Raw genomic sequence first — 26,044 nt, forward strand, 5'->3', positions numbered from 1 at the left:
GCCCGAACCACTGATTGAACCGTAGAACCAGTCCAGACCAGTGTTGATCGGACCGTTGATCGGTTCGGTTCAAGTAAAAAATTTTTTTTTTTGAATTTTTTAAATTTTTTTATATTATTATTTTTGTTATTTTGAGTTTATTTTATTTATTATTGCATGATAAATGTCTTATTTTTTTAATAATAATAAAAATAAAAAAGATTAAAAATATATATTAAAAATGTTCAAAAAAATATTTATTATTATTATTATTTTTTCTACCTAGATGTTGGAGGGAATAAAAAAATATTTTTTTAAAAAATAATTTCGCTTAGATTTTGAAAAATTATTATTAATAAATTTTCATAAAAAGAAATATAAGAAAATTTTAATTAATTTTTAAAAATTATTAAAATCGAACTTGCTTCAAAAATCCGTCTAGATATTGAAGATTTTTAGAGATGTTCATATTTTCTTAAAAACGAAACCTTAAACACTAAATCTTATTTTTCAAAATCCTAAGTTTCTAAAATCCCCAAAAATCCAAAATCCCCTTAAAATCCAAAATCTTTAAATCCGAAACCCAAAAAATCTAAAATCCCCTAAATCCAAACCCCTAAAATTCAAAACCCCTAAAATCCAAACCAAAACTCCAAATCCCTAAAATCCGAAACCCTTAAAATCCAAACCCTTAAATCAAAACCCCAAACCACAAAACTCAAACCCTAAAATCTCCAAACTCTAAAATCAAAACCCTAAACCTTCAATATCCTAAAATTCAGGCCTTAAAACCCTATATACCTTAAAATCAAACCTTCAAAACCTCTACTCAAGCTTTTACTCAAAACCTCCTAAAAATCTTAAGGACACATGTGAAAATTCTATTTGAAGCAATTTGTTCCTGAATGCCACCTAGATGATAGGGTATTTAGGAAATTTTACCTCATTAAGTCTTTTCACACGATTTCTTAATTCGTATTAATAATAAGATTAATAAATAAAAAGTATAACAGTAAATTAGGATCTTAAATATAAACAGTTGTACCTAAGCTTTGCCTAGATGTTGGAGAGTCGGGGTGGCCCCATTATACTTAAGAATTCAACTTTTAAATTGCATCTCATCCTACATAACATTCATTAGCATACATACGTTAGCATGTTATTATCAGTATTTATTTGCACTATTCTATCTTTAATTTTTATTTACTACTTGGTGATAAAATATTTTATAATAAAAAAGAATAATACATTTTAAAAAAAAATTGTGATATTATAAAATAAAATAAAAATAACATTCTGAAAGAAATAATTCTTAGCACTCTGCTTAGATGTTGGAGAGTCACTAATAATTATTTTCTATAAAGATTGTTATTTCATTTTAAAGATTATTGCGTTAAATCTTAAGCAAAAAGAGTTATTTTAAATTCTGCCTAGATGTTGAAGAATTTTAAGATAATTCTTTAACTTAAAATTTTTTTTAATATTTCTAAATAAAAATTTTTAACAACATTTTATTTTTCCAAATGAAGGGAATTAGTGTTAAATTTCAAATTAAAACCATTTTTATCCAACATTGAAAATAACGCGTAATTAAATGGTACCAATTTATGGGCGTTGTGCGGGTGTTAATCTTTCTCCACACGTAACTGACTCCTGGATCCAACCTGATTTTTCGTAGATCAAAATTTATCTTTTTGATAAACTTTAAATCCGTTTTTATAGTTTTATTAAAAGGATAAAATTTTGGGTGGCCAATCACACCCTAACAAAGATTGGTGGTGACTCCCTTTTATTTTTCTCAATATTAAAACATTTTATGTCTGGCGGTCCCAAAACTGTTATGACAGTTTGATGACTCCGCTGGGAATTTGTTTGAGAGTCAGGCCAAAATTTTAATTATGCGCTATTGACAATGGTTGGATTTAATTGATTTTATTTGATATTTAATTTAATTTCTTTTATTTTATTTTTTGAAAACATCTATGTTAATAAATAAAATAAATTATGGGTTAGTTATTACTTCATTTTGATTTTGTTTTTGGTTATGATTTATGTTATTTTCATTAATACATTACCTTGTACACATTTTGCATATTCACTCGCATGCATGAGCTCTATACCCGAGCTCTATCCTTTTTAGGAAGAAGTGAAGTAGCTATGCTCTTGTGAGGTGATAACCTCCGTATTTGCTAATAAAACACTTTCACTCAGATTGAATCCTTTCCGTTAATAACCCATAATGGGCGAGGATCGGGGAACCTTACTAGTCTATAATGGACGATGATGTAAGGAATAGTCTGAGAACCTTTAGACACATAAATCTTAACCTGACATATAGTGAGTTACAAAGCCTAACCTTCGATAGAGCATTGTCCTTTTGTGGAAATAACAGAAAAACATTTTCTTGAAGATTTTTTTTTCTTTGATAGTTATCCAAAATTTGCATTTTCCATAAAAAATTTTTGAATTATTTTTAGCATTATCCAATAAACAAAAAGCAAAAACTTTTCTTAATTTTTTTATTTATTGGCTAAATAAAAAATATATTTTTTTGAGTCCTAGTAATCCATGTGAAAAAAATGTTTTTCCTTAAAAAAAAAAGATTTTTTTTCCTTTTTTGAATGATGTTTCATTTTTTGCATTTTCGTTTGATTTTTAATCCCATTCCATACGCATCATAATAGGATAATGTGAGCATTCCATCCCATCCGTATCAATGGATAGTGCATGCATCCCATGTCATGCACATGTTGATAAATGATACATGCCTTCCATATGCATTTTAATAGGTAGTGCGCGCATTCCATTTCATTACACATTTGAAAGTAGTGTCAGTTCATTATGATGACATAACACAATCATTTCATGTAAAAATATAATGTGCATTTGATAGGTTTATGCATTTCATACAAGTATGCTGCATTAGTCATAAGAATACATCTCATCATTCGCGTAAATATGTCATTGCATTTCATGTATATAAATTCATGAATAATAGGGTCGTATGAAACATACATTGCATTTTATATCCCACCATTCTTGCAACATAACAATTTTTTTTTTTGCATACACATTCATGGTTGACAAAAATTTTTATTTGGGTCCTTGTACATATAAAAATCCATTGTCATAAGTATATATGCATTTCGTGATATTCTCATATTCATGTATTCATAAACATACTTTGTGTCTTTGTTTTTGTGATATTCATTCAATAAGGGTAATAGTCTAGAATTTTTGGTCTAAGTCCCGAAATAAAATGTTTGTCTTGGTAGAAATTAGAATGACAAAAATGAGAGATCAATTGGAAGCAAGGATTAGTGCTTTGGAATTGAATCAAGAGGAATTATGGCTTGAGCTTCGAGAGATGAAATGACAAATGGCTCAATTGATAGAAATGGTTAAAGGTAGTGGTGAAGTTAAATTTGTTCCTCTTCAAAGATCGTTGTCACTTTCGATTCCATCAAGTCAAGATCAATCGGCCCCTTTTAGTTCTAGCACTCTTCCAAAGCATATTAAGGAATTGGGTGATTTGAACAGTGATCGAAGTTTGGGCAAACTCAAGAAAGGAATGGGTGAACTAGCCATGCAAATGACTGAGCTCAAGAGTTTGATTTCCAATAAAGAGTCACCTGGCTTCAAAAAACCATCACCAACTATCTCAAGTCCTAACTCGTACCTAAATCCTCCTTATGACTACTTCTAACCTCCATTCCAAGCACCTAGAATTAAGCCCCCAAGTGTCATGCAACCTTCAAAAATTTCACACTTGAATTCACGTCCCCCACATCACATTTCACAATCGCTTGTTCAGCATGCTATCCAATCACCACTTTATCAACCCGATCTTCAACCCAGAGTTTCTTAATTCACCTCAAGACCAACTATACTAGCACCTTTTCGGTAAAGCAAACCAACCATAAGATAAAAAAACTCTGATAACACCAAAAGAAAAGCCCCTATTGATCCAATACCCATGTCTTACACAGAGTTATACCCTCTGCTTCTAGGGAACTACCTCATTGCCCCTATCCCTGTTGAACCTCATAAACCACCTTTCCCTAAATGGTATAACCTAATGCCCAATGTGAATACCATTTTGGTGTTATGGGCCATTCTCTAGAAGACTGCACAGCTTTGAAACATAGGATGCAGTGATTGATGAAAGTCGAATATTTAAGTTTTGATGCTAAGATGAAGCTAGTTATTCACGAAAATCCTTCTTTGATCCATGCCAAAATGGTAGGCAGTGCTACAGACAACAGTAAAGTTGGTCAGGATGATGAATAAAAAGCTTTTTAAGTAAAGAGTTATCCTCCTTAGTAATCATAATCAACTATTTTTTAGGTGAGATAAAGGGAAGTGGGAGCAGGTTTGACACTTTTTGGCCTCAGCCTTATAATGGTTTATGATGTATAAACTTGATACTTTTGGAATGAATGAAAACTTCTTTTGGCCTGAATTTTTATGAATTGATGCCTCTGTCCACCTTTAATAATTGAAGCCAATGAAAAAGAGTGACGGTTGTGAATATACTTTCATCAAACTTTTGAATAGGAAAGAATGTCTTTAGATAACTCAGCCAGAATATATGATGGAACTCGAGTTTCCCCTTTCTTAATAAAATTTGGCTTGCACATCATGCATCATTTGTTTGAATTCATTGTTTTTCATGCTAGTTAAAGACAAAAGATGATGATTGTGAACATGTTTTTGTTAAACCTTCAAAGCTAAAAGATTTTTGATAATAAAATTCATGTTGTGTATTTTTAACTTCTGATAATTAATAAAAGGTTCAAGGATAGCTATTTGAAGAAATGAGGTCAGTTCAACCTGCACACTTGTAGTACTCGAATCAGTACCAGAATCATAAAAAATAAGATGCCAGTCGAATAGACAGAGTAGAAAAAGCTCAAAGAGAGATCAGTGAAACAGTTACGAGAATGTAACAAAACATGAATAGACAACTGACAGAATTAAAACAGATGATAGTGGAATTGACAAAAGAAAAAAGAGTTGTTGAGATGCACGGGATAAGGGAAGAAATAGCTGTCGAGACACCATTGTATCCATTTGGGTTCACATATGTTTAAGATCCTCATATGTCACAAGCACCTCCAACAACTCATCAACCTTATATTGGCTATTTTGCTAAGTTACCATCAGTTCAGACAAATGTCAATCCTAGGCATACTCCTCATGACTTCACTACTATGCTTAATGTGGATTATCATAAAGAATTAAAAAAATTGAAAAGGGTGCCAGATCCATCAGAAAATATAATGATGAAAGATAAGTATGATCTGTTGAAAGGAAGATTGAAAGTAATTGAAAGCTATGATGTGTATGAAAATGTTGGCACCAGTGAACTTAGTCTAGTACCTGATCTTGTTATTCCCTTAAAATTCAAAGCTTCAAGTTTTGAAAAGTACGATGAAACGAAATACCCTTTAACACACATCATCATGTACTGTCGAAAAATGATCGATTACACTTATGATGATAAATTGTTAATCCATTACTTTTAAGATAGTCTCACTAGACCTACAGCAAGATGGTATACTTAGTTAGATCAAAGTAAGATTTACTCTTGGAATGAATTGGCTAGGGCCTTCCTAGCACAATAAAAGCATGTTGAAGATATGGTGCCAGATAGGTTATCTTTGCAGAACATAAAAAAAAGATCAAATGAAACATTCAAAGAATATGCACATAGATGGAGAGACATAGTAGCTCAAGTACAACCACCCTTATCAGAGAAAGAAATTACTATTCTGTTTGTCAATTCTTTGGACACTCCCTATTATAAAAGAATGATTGAAAATATCTCTAAAAACTTTTCGAACATGATAATTTCTAGTGAAATTATAGAAAATACAATTAAGAGTGGTAGGATTAAGTTAAAAGATGCGACAGATGTTGAAAAAAAGTACATCATAACAAAATAAAGAAGAGGTGCAAACAGTCACAATGAATGGACATCTACCTAATAGCTTTATCCCGTACAATCCTTACCTTATTTATCAACCCCATCACCCTGCCATAAGCCATATCTCTCAAAACCCATATCTTTGCTAACCAAGCTAGCATTTGAGCTTTCCAGTAAACTCTCATCCTTAAATGTTCATTCATGATCTTGTTCCTACATTTGAACCCACCATCCAACCAACAAAGAATCGAAAGAGACCAAGGAATGATTAAGAGTAATTGCCCATCCCTATTTTTCATCTTTTACCTTTGCTAATAGAAGGTCGATATCTCACTCCTGTGTCATTGAAAATAACACCAAATTCATTAGCAAGGAGTTACAATCCTAATGACAAGTGTGATTACTATATGAGGGTAATTGGATACTTAACTGAAAAATACAGGCAGTCGAAAGAAAAGGTTGAAGATCTTATCAAGAATGGTATTTTGACTCCGGAGGTAATAGAATAATGAAAGTTGTTGACTCCATTCAATTGTCAAATGTGAGAAGTTGAGATAAAAATGGAGGTATCAAGTTTTGAAAATCAGGATATGATGATTTTTTTTAAATTTTTTTACTATGTACGTATTACATATGCATTGTGTCTCTAGGAGTTATCTAACTTATTTAGAAGAATTGAATACTTTGGATCTTTTTCATGAAAATTTTTCTTTATACATTTGTTTGAATAAAAGTCCCACATAAGTAACTTTCAAGATTTCAAAAAAAAAAAAAAAATAAAAAAAATAAAAATAAAGAAAAAAAAAGTTTTATTTTACAATAAAGATGGAAGGATTCTTAAAAGAAATGGTGATTACTATTAGGAAAAAGCTCATCAAATACTTTCACACCTTTTCAAATACTTTTATGACCCTAATCACTCAAATGATTAGACTTATCAACCATAATCTTTTAGAAAATGTGAGTTTGAGTTCAGATCTTAAAAGGTCGATAATCTTTTCTTAGGCAAAGAACAAAAGAGATTAATTTTGAAAGTTTGTTTTGAATTTCAAAAATCAGATACTCTTTCAAATTTTTAATTGATAGTTCAATGTGTGTCAAAATTTTACTATGATCATAGATACAAAAATGCTTGAGCTTTTTTCTTAAATAACCTTTGTTCCATGTCTTTAGACACATTAAAAAAAAAAGAATCCCTTTCTGCCTAAGACAATTTATTTCATACCTTTATACATTTTTTCTTCCTTTCACCAAGAAAATGTCAAAAAATTTTAGAGCCCAAAGAACCTTTTTGAACTATGTGATCGATCCTATACGACTTGATCGTCATTAGAACCTTGAGTAAAAAAGGATGAGACATCAAAAAAAAGAAAAAAAAAAGAGAAAAAAAAAACAAAAGGGACATATTCAATGATTTGCTCTTCTAGCCAAGTGATCATATTTGAAATGATGAATGGCCATCTTTCTCTATCCTTCTCGTACATAAAAATTATCTATTTGCTACTCATTTGAGCCTATTAAATTTTTTGTTTTAAAATAAATCCTAGCCAAGGATAATTTTCTACATTAAGGGGCAAAATTAGGATATAAAAGTATCCGATAATTGAAAGCATCTAACATGCCCTTCGGAGGTGAAAGTCTAGGGTAAAAAGTGAACAAGGCTTTAATTGAAATTTCAAGATTCAAAAAAATGGACAGCCAAAGATAAAGTTAAGTATTTCTAAGGCAAAACAAAGAAACCTTAGAGATAAGAATCTGAAGCTTCAATTAGAATTCGAAAAAAAAAATCAAATAAAAAAAATATGTACTTTGAAAATGAGAATTCAAGGCAAAAAAAAAAAAAGGGGTGAGTAAAGTTGCTGAAATTAAAGCCAAATGTTTAAAAAAAGAGGGGGCAAAGGAAAAAAGTCAGAGAATGCTCATCAAGATCCTTGGCCTAATTACCCTGAATAACATATTTTGAGCCTGTTTATCCATTCTTTCAAAACCCTTAACTTTGGCCTACATTACATACATTGAAAAGTCCATTTTGATCAAATGTTAATACTTGGATTGAAGAGCAATATCCTTGAATTTGTATATACTTGTTGAATTCTTCATTGATAAAAAAAATATAGCTCTAAGGTGAAAACTTCAAAAGGACAGTTTAGAGCTAAAGTCATTTTTAAGGCCTTATAATGAATTTCAGAGTTTCAACGTTCTATCTGAAATAAAAGGTTTTGATGCAAAGCCTTTTGAAGGACCAGTACCCATTAAGACCTTTTAAAAAAAAAAACCTGCCTTATCTTCTTTTCAAATCGTGTTTGAAAAGTAATGGCTACTTTTGACTTACATTGGAATATCACGTTTTCAATAAAAAAAGTGTTTTAAAAATTATCTCTTTTGTGAGCTTAAGATGAAATCCTTGCAACCCTTGTTGAGCCTTTTTATGAGATATGCCCACTAGTAAAAAGAGTTGAGTTGTCAATTACCCTCCCATCCATAAGCTTTCTAAATAGTGATCATCGACTTTCAAGAGATTCGAAAGTCTTGAGTTCTAAATTTTTCATTAATTATAAAAATACTTTATGTGAGGTAATTTTTGATCACTTTTAAAATTTTTCAAGATTATTGAAGCATTTTGTACAAAATACTGAGATCACTTTTTGGGTGAAAATGAAACAATGAAAATTCAAACAAAATTTTTTTTTTAAAAAAAAAGGCAAGAAGAGTCTTTTCATTTGCATCGCTTGCATTGGCATCATAAGAAAGACATTCATATTTGCATCACTTGCATTGGCATTTGTATAGGACATTTGCATTCACACCATAAAAAGAATTTGCATTTGCATCATGGCATCGCATCTTAAGAAAAGGTATTTGTAAGGGCATCTACATGAAAAGGACATTGTCATTTGCATTGTGAAAAAGTCAAATGTATCAAGCATTTGCATTCTTACGTTGGCATTGACATTTGCATCGACATTTTCATTACCATCATTTGATGAGAATAGACATTTGTATCATGTTTGCATTTATCAACTTTGTAAGTATTAAAAAAAAAAAAAGAGAAAAAAAGGGGCATGTTCTTAAAGTTTTAAAGTCTCTGTTTAAGAAGAACCGTTTTCAATCAAGATTTTAAAGCCTTTATTTAAGAGAAACCAATTTCAATCAAGATTTTAAAGCCTCTGTTTAGAGGGAACCTTCCTCAGAAAAGACCTTTAGAGTTTCAAAAATCTCTGATCATACGAAAGCCATGTTTTAAAAGATTTTTAAATTCTTAAAGTTTTATTGCCTCTGATTATGAGAAGCATTCAAAGATTTTAAGATTTACAAGGCCTCTAGGCATAATCTCTAAAAGCCTCTGCGCACGACTTTCAAGATTAAAAGATTTTCAAATTTTAAAGTTTCATTGCGTCTGATTATGAAGAGCATTTAAAGATTTTGAGATTTGTAAGACCTCCGAGCATAATCTCTAAGACTTTTGGGCATAACTTTCAAGACCTCTGGGTATAATTTTAATTCACAGTGTTATCCCGATCGATTCTTTATTTTTTGACTTACGATGTTATCACAGTCGATTCTGTAAGACCTTTGGGCATAATTTTGATTCGCGGTGTTATCCTGATCGATTCTTTATTTTTTGACTTACGATGTTATCACAGTCGATTCTGTAAGACCTTTGGGCATAATTTTGATTCGCGGTGTTATCCCGATTGATTCTTTATCTTTTGACTTACGGTATTATCCCAGTCGATTCTGTAAGACCTCCGGGCATGATTTCTAAGATCTTAGGACATGATTTTGATTCGCGATGTTATCCCGATCGATTCTTTATTTTTTAACTTGCGATGTTATCCCAGTCGATTTTGTAAGACCTATGGGCATGATTTTTAAAACCTCCGGGCATAATTTCGATTTGCGATGTTATCCCGATCGATTTTTTATTTTTTGACTTACGATGTTATCCCAATCGATTCTGTAAGACCTCCGGGCATGATTCTGTAAGATCTCTGGGCATGATTTCTAAGACTTTCGAACATAATTTCGATTCGCGATGTTATCCCGATCGATTTCTTATCTTTCGACTTGCGGTGTTATCCTAGTCAATTCTGTAAAACCTCCAAGCATGATTTCTAAGACCTCCGGGCATAATTTTGATTCGCGATGTTATCCCGATCGATTCTTTATTTTTTGACTTACGGTGTTATCCCAGTCGATTTTGTAAGACCTCTGGACATGATTCTTAAGACCTCCGATCATGATTTCTAAGACCTTTGGGTATAAATTTGATTCGCAGTGTTATCTTGATCGATTCATTATTTTTTGACTTGCAGTAACATCCCAATTATTTTGTGTTTTTTCAAAAAAAAAAATCCACGATTTGTTTTCGGACAAAATCGTTGTCTTTGTCTTTGCCTTATTTCTGATTCTCAGTAATGTACAAAGAGGGACAGCTGTAGACACCGATTTGATCCGAGTCTACTAGTAATTTTAATAAAATATTAATAATAATAATAATTTAAAAAATATAATTATTAAAAAAAAAAGAGAAAACAAGAAAAAGAAAAAAAAAGTAGGGTGACGGTGTACGGCGTTGCTACCACCCCCGACCAGCCACCCTACGGCCCATCTCCACCACCGTACAACCCACTCTCCTAAAATCATCAAATAGACCGTGAATTAAAAAATATTTACAAAAATGTGTCATACTAATTTTTTTGGGATTTGATTTCTAATAGCAAGAACTAAATTTATAATGAATTAAATTATTTGTAAAAACAAAATGAAAATGTTTTATATATAACTGTCTCGTCTTAAAAGAATGAAAAAAAAATTTTAGCTTTAATTTTGTAATTGATATCTCAATGTTATGATTTTGATAATTTCTTCAAAAACTTTTCCGCATAGCATGATATTGTGAAATCATGTCGAGAACTGACATAAGCCACTGTTTGTATATCAACAATAGCGGTGGTGGCATTTAATATTAACGACAAAATTGGTGGCATTTAATATTTGCCTAATTCATGCTAGACAATGTACGTTATGAATTTAATGCCATTATTGAGATTTAAATTTATTATATTATCATGTTATAGACGAATGTTCTTGCATTGTCAACATTTTCAAGATCTTACCTAAGTTCGTTTTGAGGACAATAATTGTTATTTCTATCTTTAATAGTTTTCAAAAATTTTAATAAATTATTAATGCTCAACTTTTTTGAGGATATATAATAAGTTTAAATAATCATTTTATTTGAATTCGATATTTAATTTATATAATAATTTTAAAAAAAATCACATTTAATAAATTTAAAATTTAAAATTCAAAATTCAAAATTTATAATTTTTTCCCCTATCAAATTATGAATTCTTTTGTAAAAATAATTTTATTTAATGATAAAATTTTCTCAAAAGATATCATGTGTCAACTTCATAAATAAGCTATTTTCTTATTTTTAGAGAAATCTTTCTTATTTGTTTGATTGTTCAACTCTACAAATTGGTTTGATCTTTCAACTTGCAAATTAAAATTCTACAATTATTCAAAAGAATGTTCAAATAAACAAGTATTTAATTTCAGTAATTATTGAAATTTTCTTCCCATTATCACAATTAATCGATTCATGAAGAGGAATTAAAAAGTTTAATTCATTAAACCCAAAGATGATGAAATCTCTTCTTCTTCTTCTTTATCTAACTGTTTTTTTTGTTAATCTATTTAATATTGTTTATTTTCCAAAAGCCTTTATAAAAAAATCTTTAAAAAAAATTACCCATTTTTAATCCTTCAATTTTCATTCAAAATTTTCTTCTTTAAACAAATATTCACCAATTAGTAAGTATTTTTTTTATCATTTTATTTAAATTCTTAAAATTTTTTTATGAATATACTCACTAATTTACAATTCTCTTTTGTAAAATCCATCAATTAAAAGACCTAACTTACAAATTCGAAAGATATTGAAAAAATTTGATCATAAATTTATTGATTTGTGCAGAAAAATTTTAAACCCATTTCAAATTTTTTTTTGTTCATGACAGATATTCACGTTTGTTTTTAAAAAATTTAATAATTCATAAGTTAATAAAACAAATACGTACAAATATATTTTAGTGATTTTAATTGTTATTGTTGAAGTACAGTAACGTGTGGGATACTATCTAATTATTTTTTAATTATACCTATTTCTAATTTTTTTAAATTTAAAATTAGATATCTCAATAAAAAAAATTACGGGAAACCTTAAATTCCAAAGCCTCTTTTTTGCCGTTGAAAGAAGGTTTCGTTGGCAAAATTACTTTCTAGTTAGTTGCTATTAACAGTCTTGAATATGTGTACTTATAATCTCATTTATGACAGTTTTAATTCAAATCTACATTGGGTCCTTAGACTTTTGCATATTGATTTTTGGTTTTGAATTTAATCATAGTAATGCTTCAAAAAATTAGATTGTATTTTTATATTTTAAAGCGCATCAACCCAACTCACAAATACAACAATTTCAATTTAAATATCAAATAATCATAAAACATTCATGCCCATAAACACTTTCATTTTCCTTGAATTTTATGAGATGTCTACACATTTAATTGCACAAAATGCTGCAATCCTCCTTATATTTTTCTATTGTTCCTAATTTTATTAAAAATTTTTTTATTTATAAACCTAATAACTTACCCACTAAAATCATCAAATAGTATCTACACTGAATTAAAAAATATTTACAAAAATGTCTCATACTAAAATTTTTGGGATTTGGTTTCCAATAGCAAGAACTAACTTTATAATGAATTAAATTATTTGTGAAAACAAAAGAAAATGTTTTATACATAACTGTCCCGTCTTAAAAAAATGAAAAAAAATTTATTTAGCTTTAATTTTGTAATTGATATCTTAATGTTATGATTTTGATAATTTCTTCAAAAACTTTTTCCGCATAGCATGTTACTGTGAAAGCCACTGTTTGTATATTAACAATAAAGGTGGTGGCATTTAATATTTGCCTAATATTTCATGCTCGTACGTTATGAATTTATTACCATTATTGACATTTAAATTTATTATATTATTATGTTATAGATGAATATTCTTTTTTCTTTTTTTAGAAAAACACCTAAAAAACCTTCTTTATTTTTTAAATTTCATATGAAAATATTCCCACGTACATTCCCCATCCAAAGCCCCTCCTAATTGTGCCACACTTTTATTGCGACGCTATCCCCGTCCCAACATTCCTTCTCTCTTTGTCAATCGTTTCCTCTATTCCGACGCCCCACCAACCTCACCGCTCTACCAACCTCACCGCTCTTCCTTTTACCCTCCCAACACTCCTATAATCACAAAATTGCCACTACAATAACTGAACCAAGGAGGACTGTAAAAAAAAAAAAAAAAAAAAACCTATAAGTAAATGGCTTCCGTGTTCCATGCTTACCATTCCCCGCTCCCCTACTTCCCTTACAAGTGGCAACGCTCTCATCCTCCACGTCCTTCGGTTTCATTTCCTTCCTCATCTTTCTCCCGCAGGTGTCAATCTGACGCACGCTTCATGGCCACACGTGTCAAGGCGGCTGCCTCGACCACGCCCGACGGACGTCCGTTGCAGGTTGGGATAGCGGAATTTTACGACAAGTCGTCTGGGCTTTGGGAAGACATTTGGGGTGACCATATGCACCATGGCTTTTACGACCCCGATTCCAATGTTTCGGGTACCGATCATCGAGCCGCCCAGATCCGAATGATCGAAGAATCGCTCCGTTTCGCTGGAATATCGGGTTCGTTTTCTTTGTATATTTTTCAATCCACGTGTCGGTTTTCTGATGGACAGATGGTTATGTTGTGGAATTTATCGTTGTTTTTGGTTAAAACGATAGTCTCAACGTCAGGAGTTACAGACGGAGATCTCTAAAAGTCTGCAACTGGCAAATGGCTTGACCGAACGACGGCTATTTATGATTTTAATTAATTACAAGAAAAAACATAATTATTAAGGTTTTTTTTTTTTTAATTTTTAAATCTGCAAGGAGAACCGAGAATTTATTAGGTTTAGTTTAATATTATTGTATGGTAAGAATATAATTTTAAATTCTAAATTTAAAATATGAATTTAAAATTTTATATTAAGATTATGAATTTTTATTATAATTAGAAGCCTGATAGTATAAAATATCAAATACTTATTTAAATTTATTTAGATTGATTGAATTTTAAAGTAATTTTATTTTAATAATTTTGACAATTAGATAATATTCATTTATTTTTAAATTTAAATTATATAATTATAATAAAATAAAAATTATAATTTATTTTCTTGCAATAAAATTATTAATGTTTATTTTTATTTTTTATAAAAATTGAAAAATTATTATTGTGGCCAAATCATAAAATTTTCGAAGTTAAATAATCAAAATAAAAATTTTAAAAAATTAAATGATCGAAATTTATTTATTATTTTAAAATTTATAATGTAACATCAATAATGTCACATAACTTGTTAGATAATATGAATGTGTCATGTGACACTTATATCATTTGATAATATCACATTAGCATTTCGTTAATCTTTAATGATTAAGTAATAAAAAAATTTACTTACAATTAAATAATTAAATTAAAAAAATTAATATTTAAATGATCATTTTAAAAACTCTTAAAATTGAATGGTTATTTATTTATTTTATTATAATTTATTTGACAGAACATGTAAGTCCTGTCTTAAGAATTTGTTAATAGTTTTGTCAGTACGAACAAAAAAAAAATCATATATGATTTTGAGGGTTTAATTTTGAGTTTTGATATGGGTTTTGTAAGACTTAAAAGAAAAAAAAAAAAGGAGTTGTTGACAAAGAAAAAGAAAAATTCAAGAAGAAATTGTCTTGAGTTTATTTTCTAATCGTTAGTTTCGAAAGAAATTAACAATAATACAATTTTTAAATGAAAAATATATATTTTGTGTAATTAGGATAAAATCATTAAGCTATTATTTTTTAAGTCAGTATACAATTTCAAAGATAATTATCAAATTTCTTTTATTTATTATTAAGGTTATTTTAAAATTTTATTAGAGGTTTATTTGTTAATTTCGAAACTATACTCGAATTAAGATCAAATTTAAGCATTCAGGTGGAATTTAATTTGAAAAGAAAGGTTTATTTTTCAATTTCTAAACTATAGTCGAATTAAGATCAAATTTAAACATTCAGGTGAAATTTTCTTTGAAAAGAAAGGTTTAGACTTTGGTGGAATGCTGACCGCTTCTCAGTTTTAACCATTTTGTTCATGTTTCTATCACTATTGGGTGAGGTTTCTGAAATTAATTTTTTTGGGGTCAATTTTTAGGCTCCAAAGGAACAGATTCAACTTACAAAAATTCAATGTATCTCTTCACAATGTTTACATTAATTTAATAATTGATACTAAGTTAGAGTTGGACCTGAGCTAGTTATAGATCGCCACATACGTATCAAAGATTGATTCTGTCTCCTTTCCGATTTATGCAATTTGTTTTTTTTTTTTTTATGTCTTTAACTGACCACTTGGCTTAACAGTTAACTCTCTCTGTTGTCCATTGGTTACAAAAAGATAATGGTAATTTGTTTTATTTTGTCTGATTTGCATTAAATTTGTGTAAAATTCAAAAAATTATAAATTAAATTCATATAAATACATCAATATATATTTTCATATTGATTTCGTAAATGATACCGTATTATGTTTAACATTATTAGATTAAGCTACAAATCATATTTTTTTGCAAATTAAATTGATTAATTGTCTCCTTTTAATTTACGTAATAGGGGTTGATTGGCTCACATCGAACCTCTCTTTTTACCTAAGAAAGGAGTTTGTTGTATCTATTTCAAATGTTTTATGTGGGTTTTATATGATTTTGTTAAAAAAAAAAAGAAAAAAAAAACTTCTAACAACTTAGGTATGACTTAATAGTTAATATTTTAGTAAAAAAGATATTTGTAATATTGGAAAAATATTTTTGAAAAACTAAAAATTAAAATTTTGATTTAGAGAACAAAATAAAAAGTTTTATTTTTATACAGAATTATTATGTTTATTGTATTTTAGTCATTTGCCTTTTTAATCAAATATAATTTGTTTAGTAAGTTTTGGGAAGCAAACTGTAAAAAAGAAAAAATACGCATTGAAAGTTACATCCAATCGTAGCCTTAATTGATGGCCGAAATTAACATATTTCATTAGTTTTGTAGCTCTGTTTGTTCTTGATCTATAGAATGCTCCCCCCCGGCCGGTCCTTGTTGGCTGGTACCATAAATGAAGATGAACTTCTAACAATTGATTTTACCTCTGAATTGGCTTTCAGAGGACCCAGCAAAGCAGCCCAAGAGAATAGTTGATGTTGGGTGTGGGATAGGAGGCAGCTCTAGATACCTAGCGAGGAAATATGGAGCAGAATGCCAAGGCATTACTTTGAGCCAAGTTCAAGCTGGAAGGGCCAATGTTCTTGCTAAAGCTGAAGGACTAGCGGACAACGTATGTGCAAACTCTCAGTTTTCTACATGTCAAGCCTTTATCCTGTTCATATATAATGAAATTTTACATTGACAACATTATTGTCACTTCATAATCGTCTTCAGTTGATAAAGCGGTTTTGTTTCTCCATGCTAATCCCATGTTTATGTGATATTTGCATATATTTAATTTTGTTGATGCAAAGATGGCTCTAATATTACTACATGCTTAAAATAACACTTTGCCATATTAGCAGGTTTCTTTTCAAGTTGCAGATGCTTTGAACCAACCATTCCCTGATGGGCAATTTGATCTAGTTTGGTCTATGGAAAGCGGAGAACACATGCCTGAAAAAGCTAAGGTTTGCTTTGTCCCAATTAATATGTTACATTTTGTTGTTATCCTTTCAAGTTTGACTTGTTGAGCTACATAGAACTCTGGCATCCATGCTTGAATTTTCTTCATTTTTTTATTATATCATCTTATGTTAATTTCTTCCCTGCCTCCAAAACTGGCAGTTTGTTAATGAGTTGGTGCGAGTTGCAGCTCCTGGAGGCACAATAATAATAGTGACATGGTGCCATAGGGATCTTGGTCCATCTGAAGAGACTTTGCAGCCGTGGGAGAAAAAGCTGCTTAACAGGATATGTAATGCTTACTATTTACCGGAGTGGTGTTCTACTTCTGATTATGTCAAATTACTTCAGTCCCTATCTCTCCAGGTAATTACTTCCTTGAATAGGCTAAAACCCTCTTTCAAATTCAATATTTCATTCAATTCAAATGCTTGTATAACCTTTTGATGAGATATAATAGTTGAATTAATTACTATGATGAAAACAAACTAGTTAATTTTGCCGACTGACTGACTAAAACTCTGAGCAGATGTGATGTTTGTAACAATCCGGTCATACCGGGTTAATAAGTCTACTTTTGCACTTGTAACACAATCGATTTACAAGCTGCAATGCAGGATATAAAGGCTGACGATTGGTCTCAGCATGTTGCACCATTTTGGCCAGCAGTGATACGCTCAGCATTGACATGGAAGGGCTTCACATCGCTGCTACGCAGTGGTAACTAAATCTAGCACTATTTGCAAGATTTTAGATTCCTCTCTGCTTTAGTTTCATTTCGATAATTAAGAAAAGGAACCATATCATGACAATAACTCTTTTAAACAAGCCGATAGGAGCATGTGAGTAAATTAGATTATACTTCTAAAGGTAGTTCTCATTTACCGGAACTGTTGTTAGTGAAGGGAAGAAGAATTATCAGTTTTTGTTGATTTCTAGGTCTTGTTCCATATTTGCATGCACTCACATACGTAAGCTTGCTACTTTTGGGGATATGATTTAATAATTTATTTTTTAATTTTTGGTTAAAAGGGAACTTTTCTTGTTCTTGATTTTGCTCATATTGTGAGTTGATTAGGATTAAAAGCCATAAAAGGTGCATTGGTGATGCCATTGATGATCCAAGGATACCAGAAGGGCGTGATCAAGTTCGCTATCATTACCTGCCGGAAACCTGAGTAAATCAGCACCACAGCCAACTGTTTGGAGTGTATTGATTCTGCTGCATTCAAATGTCGGTGGATGGTTGAGGATGGTGCATTATTTGAAACATCAGCATTCATAATTCAACTTCAAAGTCATAATAGGAGGCCGATTGTTTACAATAAAATAAGGGTGGAGTTTTCCACTCATTTCTGAAAGTGTTGATTGCTCCTGTAATAGGACAATCAACTCACAAAATGTACGTTCAATTGTAATATTTTCATCATTAGTAAATCTTGATTCAGGATTTTTAATGTTCAACCTCGCCTGGCCTGCAAAGTCACTTCTTTATCAACAAAATCGCTTATTCAGCCATAATCATTAAATTTTAGAAAGGAAGAAAAGGAGTAGAAAGGAACAGCAACAGCATAAAAAATAGAACATAAGCTAACTTTATTACCCAGTGATTTATTTATTTAATTAGCAAATTTTAAAATATTATTTATGATCATTTATTAAATTTAATAAATAAATATAAATGAACGAAACCCAAACCTATTTATGAATTGTTTTTCAAATGTTCTCTTCATTTGCATTTTAATATTACAAACGAACTAAATATAAAAATTTTTCACTATATTTATGATCTATTTTGAAGGAAGAAAATGTTTATTTCTTATCCCGACTCCCAATTAGTTTACTTTGGTTTGAGATGAACACCAAAAGAAGACGTAGTCTTTTCTCTTATGAGTACCAATAGTTGACGGTATAAACAAAGTAATTATGAATGGATATTACTATATTCATGGTTTGTTAATTTATTTTTAAGTTTGTGTTCAGTAAAAAAATTTTACATTATATTTAAGCATAATTTAGGATTGTTTCATTTAAATTAAATGAACTTATTCATGATTGTTAAATAAATATGTTCATAAACATATAATCGAAAATAAAAAAAATAAATTAAAAATTAAAAAATTGATCTTTCAAACCATTAACTTGAACTTTTAAGAATGACTGAGATATATTTGTTTTTTTCTCACATTGATTTTTCAAGCTATGTGGGGTAGAAAGATTATAAATAAAAAGTCTCCTTGTTTATTATCAATAATCTCATTTTCTTCTTTTGCTTTTTGATTTTTTGTACTTATCATCAGAGTGACCTACTGAGGAAAAAAAAAAATCCAATAATAACAATATAGAACATTCTTAGGCGATATGATCTGTCTATTTCTTCCTATTAAATTGTTCAAAATTCTTTGAAAACTGAACTAAATAGTTCCTTTATTGTCTAAAAGAACAAGAAATGCGTTTGAATATAACATTTATTTTAAGATAAATTATAAAATATATTGATAGTGAAATTTTTTAATTTTACAAATGAAATTAAGATGGTGACATATATCTCTTAGTATATATTTAAAAAATAAATGAAATAGATATTATCATCTTAATTTTATTTGTGAAATTAAAAACTTCAATATCAAATAATTTTATTTTATTTTTTAAATCATAAACTTCTCCATTTATTACTTAAATGTTATTACATTCAAACATAATGATAGTTTGAATCATGGGTGGCCTTTCCTCAACCCAATACAAATCAGTTTTCGAGTTGACAGCATGCTTAGCTAACAGGTGTTGGGCTAAAAGCTTCTAATCCAATCACATTAGCGGAAGCGAAATCAAATAATAAATCAAACACACAAGAGATAACAATTTAACGTGGTTCGGTCCAACTGACCTACATCCACGGATGAGAAACAAGATCCACTAGTTGTAGAGAATTACAAACTTACATCAAATCATCAACCTCACTCAACAATCAATACTCATAAGACACTCTCAATCTCCTCTAGTCCTATGGAGTATTCTCAACCCAAACAAACACAAACTCAAACCCTTGTGCATTCTTTTAACATAACCAAACACATATCCATATGCTCCCATACACCATACCTATTTGGACCCTCTCAATCTCCTCTAGTCCACTCACAAACAAACATACACACTCATAAGACGTAGAACCCCAATACTCCTATGGGGTGTCTATCCCACAAAACCCTACAACTCTCTTACATCTTTTTCTCATACCTAATCCTGTAGAGATTTCACCTATTTATAACCATACAAACTTGCCCATTAAGAATCCCTCTCCTCTTAGAATTTTTCTCCTATAAGTTAAACTTGCCTATTAAGAATCCCTTTCCTTTTAGAATTCTTCTCTTGCAAGTCAAACTTACCTATTAAGAATCCTCTTTCTCTTAGAAATCTTCTTTTGCAAGTCTTCTTGTCCATCAAGCAATATCTGAAAAATCTCAAACAAATCTCTTATGAGATTTGAGTCAATATTCCCAACAACAGGTGCGCAGCTTAATTAGTCTTCCTCTTAGTAAATTGAACTTTGCTTATCTGTAATTGGTTCTGGTATGTTCGAGCCTCGTCAAGGATGTGTCCGACGTAGGAGAGGTCTGGGCCTTGTTTCTTGAGCTGGTTTGTTATTCCGAGTGCATCCCTTTCTAATATTACAGCTTGTATTCCAAGTCCCTTGCCAACTCCAGACCCTTAACTGCTGCATTAGCTTCTGCCACAAACGGGTCTTTAGCTCCCGTGATGATTGTTGCAGATGCCCCAATAATCTCTCCAGTGCTGTCCCTTATGACTACTCCCGCTTCTCCTACCCCTTCTTGTATGTTAACAGCACCATCGAAATTTACCTTATAGTAGTTTGGTGATAGGGCTGTCCAACTCTCAAGTGCGTTGCTTGTAGAAGTGGTTTCAACAGCTTGGACGCTTCTGATTTCCTCAATATAGTTAGCATCAAACACTGCAGTTGCTCGTGGAGTTTCTCCGCCTTTGTTTTTAACTAGCATGTTGCGCGTGTGCCATATTGCCCAGCTAAGCACCCATCCTTTCTCCAGCCTGTCCGGTTCCACTGCTTCATCAATCTTCTCTATCCAAACTTTTTCATCAGTAACACTATTTCAAACCATTTTTTCCCCATATTAGTAGCATCCCACGTCTATTTGTGTCTGCCATTCACTACAACAAATCTGACAAATTGTGTTGATTTTTCTAAATAATGCATTATATTTTATTACGCAAAGTATGTAAAAGATAATAAATAATATATTTCGTCACACATTTATATTATTTTGATATTTTATATGACGATATATTAAATCATCACATGATAATATCAACAAAATCTTGCTGCCAAATTTATTTGGTGAGAATTTTTTTGTGACGTTTTTTTATTTTAGGTGATGTTATAATTTTTTCATCAATTTAAATTTTGTCTGTGACGAATTTTTTCTATTAGATAAGAAATATTATTAATTTTTGTTATAAATTGAACATTTTAATTAATTATTAATGACATTACAATTTTGTCATGTCAATGTATGGTGTTTTATGATGATAATATAAATGTCACCAACTTTTTCCGCAAATTTATTTTGTGGGAAATTTTTTTGTGTCGTTTTTTGATTTTAGATAACGTTATAATTTTGTCATCGATTTAAAAAACACTAAGCATTTTTTGAACTCAAGACCATGCTAATGCACAAACATGCATGTGTAATGGTGAATAAGAAAATCTATAGGACTTAATTTGAAAGAGATTCCTAGTTTTCATTCATAATAACATAATTAAAAATTAGCAAATTTTTTGTTTCAAAGAAAAGGGATTGATAACCATTCATCTGTTGTAATATATCCAATATAGCACCATTTCTCCTTTAATTTTGCTATATTTTAGTGCAAAAAGAGAAGGGTGTGGCTAGGTACATTTGAAATAGTTGAAGAGGCAGCCCGAGTTTTTGATCAAGCAACCATATTAATGAGTGGCAGAAATGCAAAAATCGACTTCCCAATTTCACAAACACCAAGTGGAAACCCGGAAGGCACTGAAAATCTCCATTCATCACAACCAAATGAGCTATCTGAACTCTTTCATTTTAAGCTTAAAAAATGTAACAAGGCACTTTCTCCTTGTATGACTTGTTTGAGGCTTGACAATGAGAATTCTTCTATAAGGGTATGGCAAAAAGGGGCAAGCCAGAGCTTAGATTCCAATTGGGTCATGACTGTCTAGCTTGGAAAAGGAAATGCTAAAGTTTTTGCAAATGCATTGCCTTTCATGACCCCAAGGTTAGTAGGACTTAAACTAAGAGGGGAAATGGATGAAGAGGAGAGAATTGCACTGTAAATGATAGAGAAGCTGCTTCATAGGAACTGTTCTTCATTTGGTGTGGCAAAAGGGAATGGTAACTTTGTTTTTCATTTACACTACAAAATTTTTTTTATATACTGACGCTTGGTTATACTGACGATCAAATTTTGTTAGTAAAAGAGATTTTTATTGATAGATTTTTAATACCATCATAATATATCATACTTATACCAACACTTTATTTAACCGTTAGTATAAATAAATTTTTTCTAATGATATATGATTATCTGTTAACATAAGTATGTTATATATTGACTGTTATTAACGTAACCGTCAGTATAGGTTCAAGACAAAAAAACTATTGGCTTACAAAAATTGAATGAAATTGTTGAAGGCATTTTTGGTAAAAAGCACATTTAATAATCCATACATAAAATTTTTTGCATGAATTATTTACTGATGATTAAATTTCGTCAGTAAAATAGACTTTTTCTAATGGATTTTTATACCGTTAGAATATACCATACTTATACCAACATGTTATTTAACCGTCTGTATAAATAAATTTTTTCTAATAGTATATTACTATTTGTCAATATAAATGTTATATACTGATGGTTATTAACAAAACCATCAGTATAGGCTCAAAACCAAAAAATTGTATGGCATTATTGAAGGTGTTTTTGGCCAACAACACTTTCAATAATTCATTTAAAATATTTTGGAGAGGGATTATTGAAGGCATTTTTGGTCAAAAACACTTTCGATAATTCATACAATAAAATTTGAAAGGGATTATTAAATGTGTTTTTATCAAAAAATGTCTTTAATAATTCATTCAAAATTTTTTTTGAGGGGATTATTAAATGCATTTTTGGCCAAAAATGTCTTCAATAATCCATAAAAAATATTTTGGAGGGATTATTGAAGACGTTTTTGTCCATAAACACTTTTAATAATCCATACAAAAAATTTTGTTGAGGGGATAATTAAAGGCGTTTTTGGCCAATCCACGAATTATTCAAGGCATTTTTAGGCAGAAACGCCTTCAATAACCCCATTCAATATTTTGTAAGGGATTATTTAAAGCATTTTCTGCCTAAAAATGCCTTCAGTAATGTCATAAAAAAAATGAAGGGGATTATTCAAAGTGTTTTTGGTCATAAACGCCTTCAATCAATATTTCTGTTTTAATATAGTTTCATAAAATTTTAAAATCATTCTAGATCGAAAGTCAAATTATAAATAATCTACATATAGTAGTAGTTATATTCATATAAATATTTTTCTATGTTTATATAAATCTATTTATATAAATATTCATATAAATATTCAATCTTTTCTAAGGGATTATTTAAGGCGTTTTTTGATAAAAATGCTTTGAATAATCCAAAAAAAAAAATGGGAAGTGATTATTGAAAACGTTTATAGAAGTCAGTTGTAGGTTTGTGCCTAAAAAACATTCGGTTTATACATGTGGTACTATGAATTACATTTTAAAATTAACATTACGAACATTATAACATTTCAATAAATTGACCACACATCCAAATTTAAAAATGATAACATTGCCATATAAATACTTTTTTCAAATAATCATACTCAATATATATGTATTTGTATAAGCTGTCAATTGATAAAAAATAAATATATACCAATAATAAACTAATACCCCAATCTAGAAACTTAAATTATCCATTCAACATGACATGTTAAAAACATTATAAAAAATGAAATGCATATATTTACACCCAACTAACAATCTCCAACCTCAAGGTTTATTAAACGATAATACATACTCACACTACTCTTTACGGACTTCATTAAGTTCGTCTGTCATGAAACTTCCTTTACTCTCTCACTACAAAAAAAAAAGTAAATGTTAATAAACGAAAACATAATTTAGTTTTTTTTTGGAAGATATAACAATTTTATGAAATTAAAACTAACCTTGAATGGTGTAGTCATAAAATCATATAAAACTATCTCCATCATAAAACGAAGGACATAATATTCACATTTAGTATATCCTAGTTGATGAGGTACCTGAAGAATAAATTTAGTGGGTTTAGGAAACATTAATCTAAACAAACTTAGCATAAATGAATAAATTTCACATTTATCGGTAATGAAACCTAATTTATCTTTGCTTTCTTAGCAACTGTAGACATTCCCCTAAATTGAAAAGAAAAAAAATTACTTAATACAAAAATAAAAATAATTATGAAGAAACAGAAGATAATATAATAATATGTAATAACTTTCTATAAAATTTTGAATATCAGGGTTAGGCATCGTCGTTGATTAAGTGAAATTAAATAAGTATGGTGTAAAAGGATTGATATCAATCACAATAAGCTGCCAATAACGACTATAAAATAATAAGAATGATATACTCATATTAGGCATCATCTCATATTTGGGTAAGGTTAGAATAATTATTTGTATAAATATAACTTATGTAGCATCATACGAGAGCAAATAATAATCAGCCCATTTTTGCATACATTGAGTCACATGACGACCATGAAAAATGACAGTACCACTTTGTCACTAATGATATTTGGGTCAACGAATCTGAATCTATGGATAATTTGTCTCACCTTGATCTCTTTATATAGGAAGCTGTACGATAACAATCAACAATACTAGTTAGTAATACATCGTAATATAGATTAATACATATTGACTTTACATATTTAAATTTATAAGCTAACCTCATATAAGTAACAATATCAGCAACTGATATTTCATCCAGGTTACAAAATTCTTTAATCTCATCCCTACCAATGTAAGAAATTGATGGATGATCAAATAACCCATCCTTGGACTCAATGATAATGTAGTTTCCTTCGGATAAATGATAAAGTAAATAATTAGATAACACATAAATGGTAGCATAAGCAAGGGTCATACTCTGAGTCTTAGCATCCTGCTATAATATATAATGAAATGTAAGTATTAAAACCAAATCAATGAATATAATTAACAAATAAATATTAAGTGAATAAGCAAAATCATACTTCATGGCTGGTACAAGAGGTTGGGTTTTTTTCCTAACTTGCAACGGAAGCTTGTCCTAGCTAGATGATGCTATCTGATTGACCTATAGGCATGCTAGGCTGCATTGCTGTCAACATCACCTCTAAAGTTGCGAGTCGTTGCTATTGTTAGTTCAGGTGTTGCTCTTGGTCATCAAGTCTTTGCTATTGTTGCTCAATGATTGTTTTATATTATGCATTCGTTATTTGAGGGGTTTTGGGTTGATTACCGAAAAGCTTTGATGGCAACACAAATTTATCAACCCCACGAACTCGACCATGTCTTTCTTTCGCTCCTAATGCTAAAAACAAGGGATTTTCACCATAGTGGGTTGCCAGTTCACTAGATTTAAATTTAGTAGCATAATCATCCTGAAAGACAATAATAAGATAAGCCGTAACAACAAATCTATACAAGAATAGAGTTATGCATACAAGCACAAAATCAATCATATGTGATATAATGAGCAATTATACATACAATCTTTTTTGTCATTTTTTTGGTTGGTTCATCTACAAATGATCCATCCTTTTTTAGATGTCTTTGTTTCCACTCATCCCATCTAAAAACTTCGGTGCCAGAGCTAGTTGATTCATAATAAATTATCGCTATATAAGAATTAAAATCTATTAAACGAATGTTCATAAATATTCATTTATGAGTATAAAACAAGTGTGTGAATAATTACAAGCTCATACTTGACATTTGCATAACCTTTTTTTGATGTCCGATGGTGATATACTTGTTTAGCCTGAATGTTCTTTTGTTATTTTTTGATTTTTTAGAAAAGAAAAAAATTACGTAAATCACATATTAAGATATCGAATATATTACATAAAATTTTATAAATAATTTTTTGTAATGCGTATGCGTATCGAGAAATCTTCTTATAGTCGATCTCGAACAAAAATTGTCTAATCTTGATAACTTATAACATTTGCATATGGC

At 30.0% G+C, this 26,044-nt stretch overlaps 1 protein-coding gene and 1 pseudogene across 2 annotated transcripts; both read left to right on the top strand.

The window, feature by feature from the left end:
- Nucleotides 1-13,191: 13,191 nt before the first annotated feature.
- On the top strand, nucleotides 13,192-18,201 carry LOC111276925 (gamma-tocopherol methyltransferase, chloroplastic-like). Of its 2 annotated transcripts, XM_022862901.2 has the most exons (6): nucleotides 13,198-13,671; nucleotides 16,233-16,402; nucleotides 16,638-16,742; nucleotides 16,900-17,103; nucleotides 17,355-17,457; nucleotides 17,816-18,201. In XM_022862901.2, the coding sequence occupies exons 1-6, from the start codon at nucleotides 13,308-13,310 to the stop codon at nucleotides 17,917-17,919; spliced, it is 1,050 nt and encodes a 349-aa protein (XP_022718636.2). In that variant the 5' UTR covers nucleotides 13,198-13,307; the 3' UTR covers nucleotides 17,920-18,201. The 2 variants fall into 2 exon arrangements, with proteins under 2 accessions (XP_022718637.2, XP_022718636.2); XM_022862902.2 differs by lacking the exon at nucleotides 17,816-18,201 and having other exon boundaries at nucleotides 13,192-13,671; nucleotides 17,267-17,404.
- A 3,234-nt stretch (nucleotides 18,202-21,435) lies between these two features.
- LOC111277436 (ethylene-responsive transcription factor WIN1 pseudogene) lies at nucleotides 21,436-25,277 on the top strand (annotated as a pseudogene).
- Nucleotides 25,278-26,044: the final 767 nt, after the last annotated feature.

This window comes from Durio zibethinus, chromosome 7 (genome assembly GCF_047325235.1).
Source record: "Durio zibethinus cultivar Kanyao isolate XHJ-2024 chromosome 7, ASM4732523v1, whole genome shotgun sequence".
Lineage (NCBI taxonomy): Eukaryota > Viridiplantae > Streptophyta > Magnoliopsida > Malvales > Malvaceae > Durio > Durio zibethinus.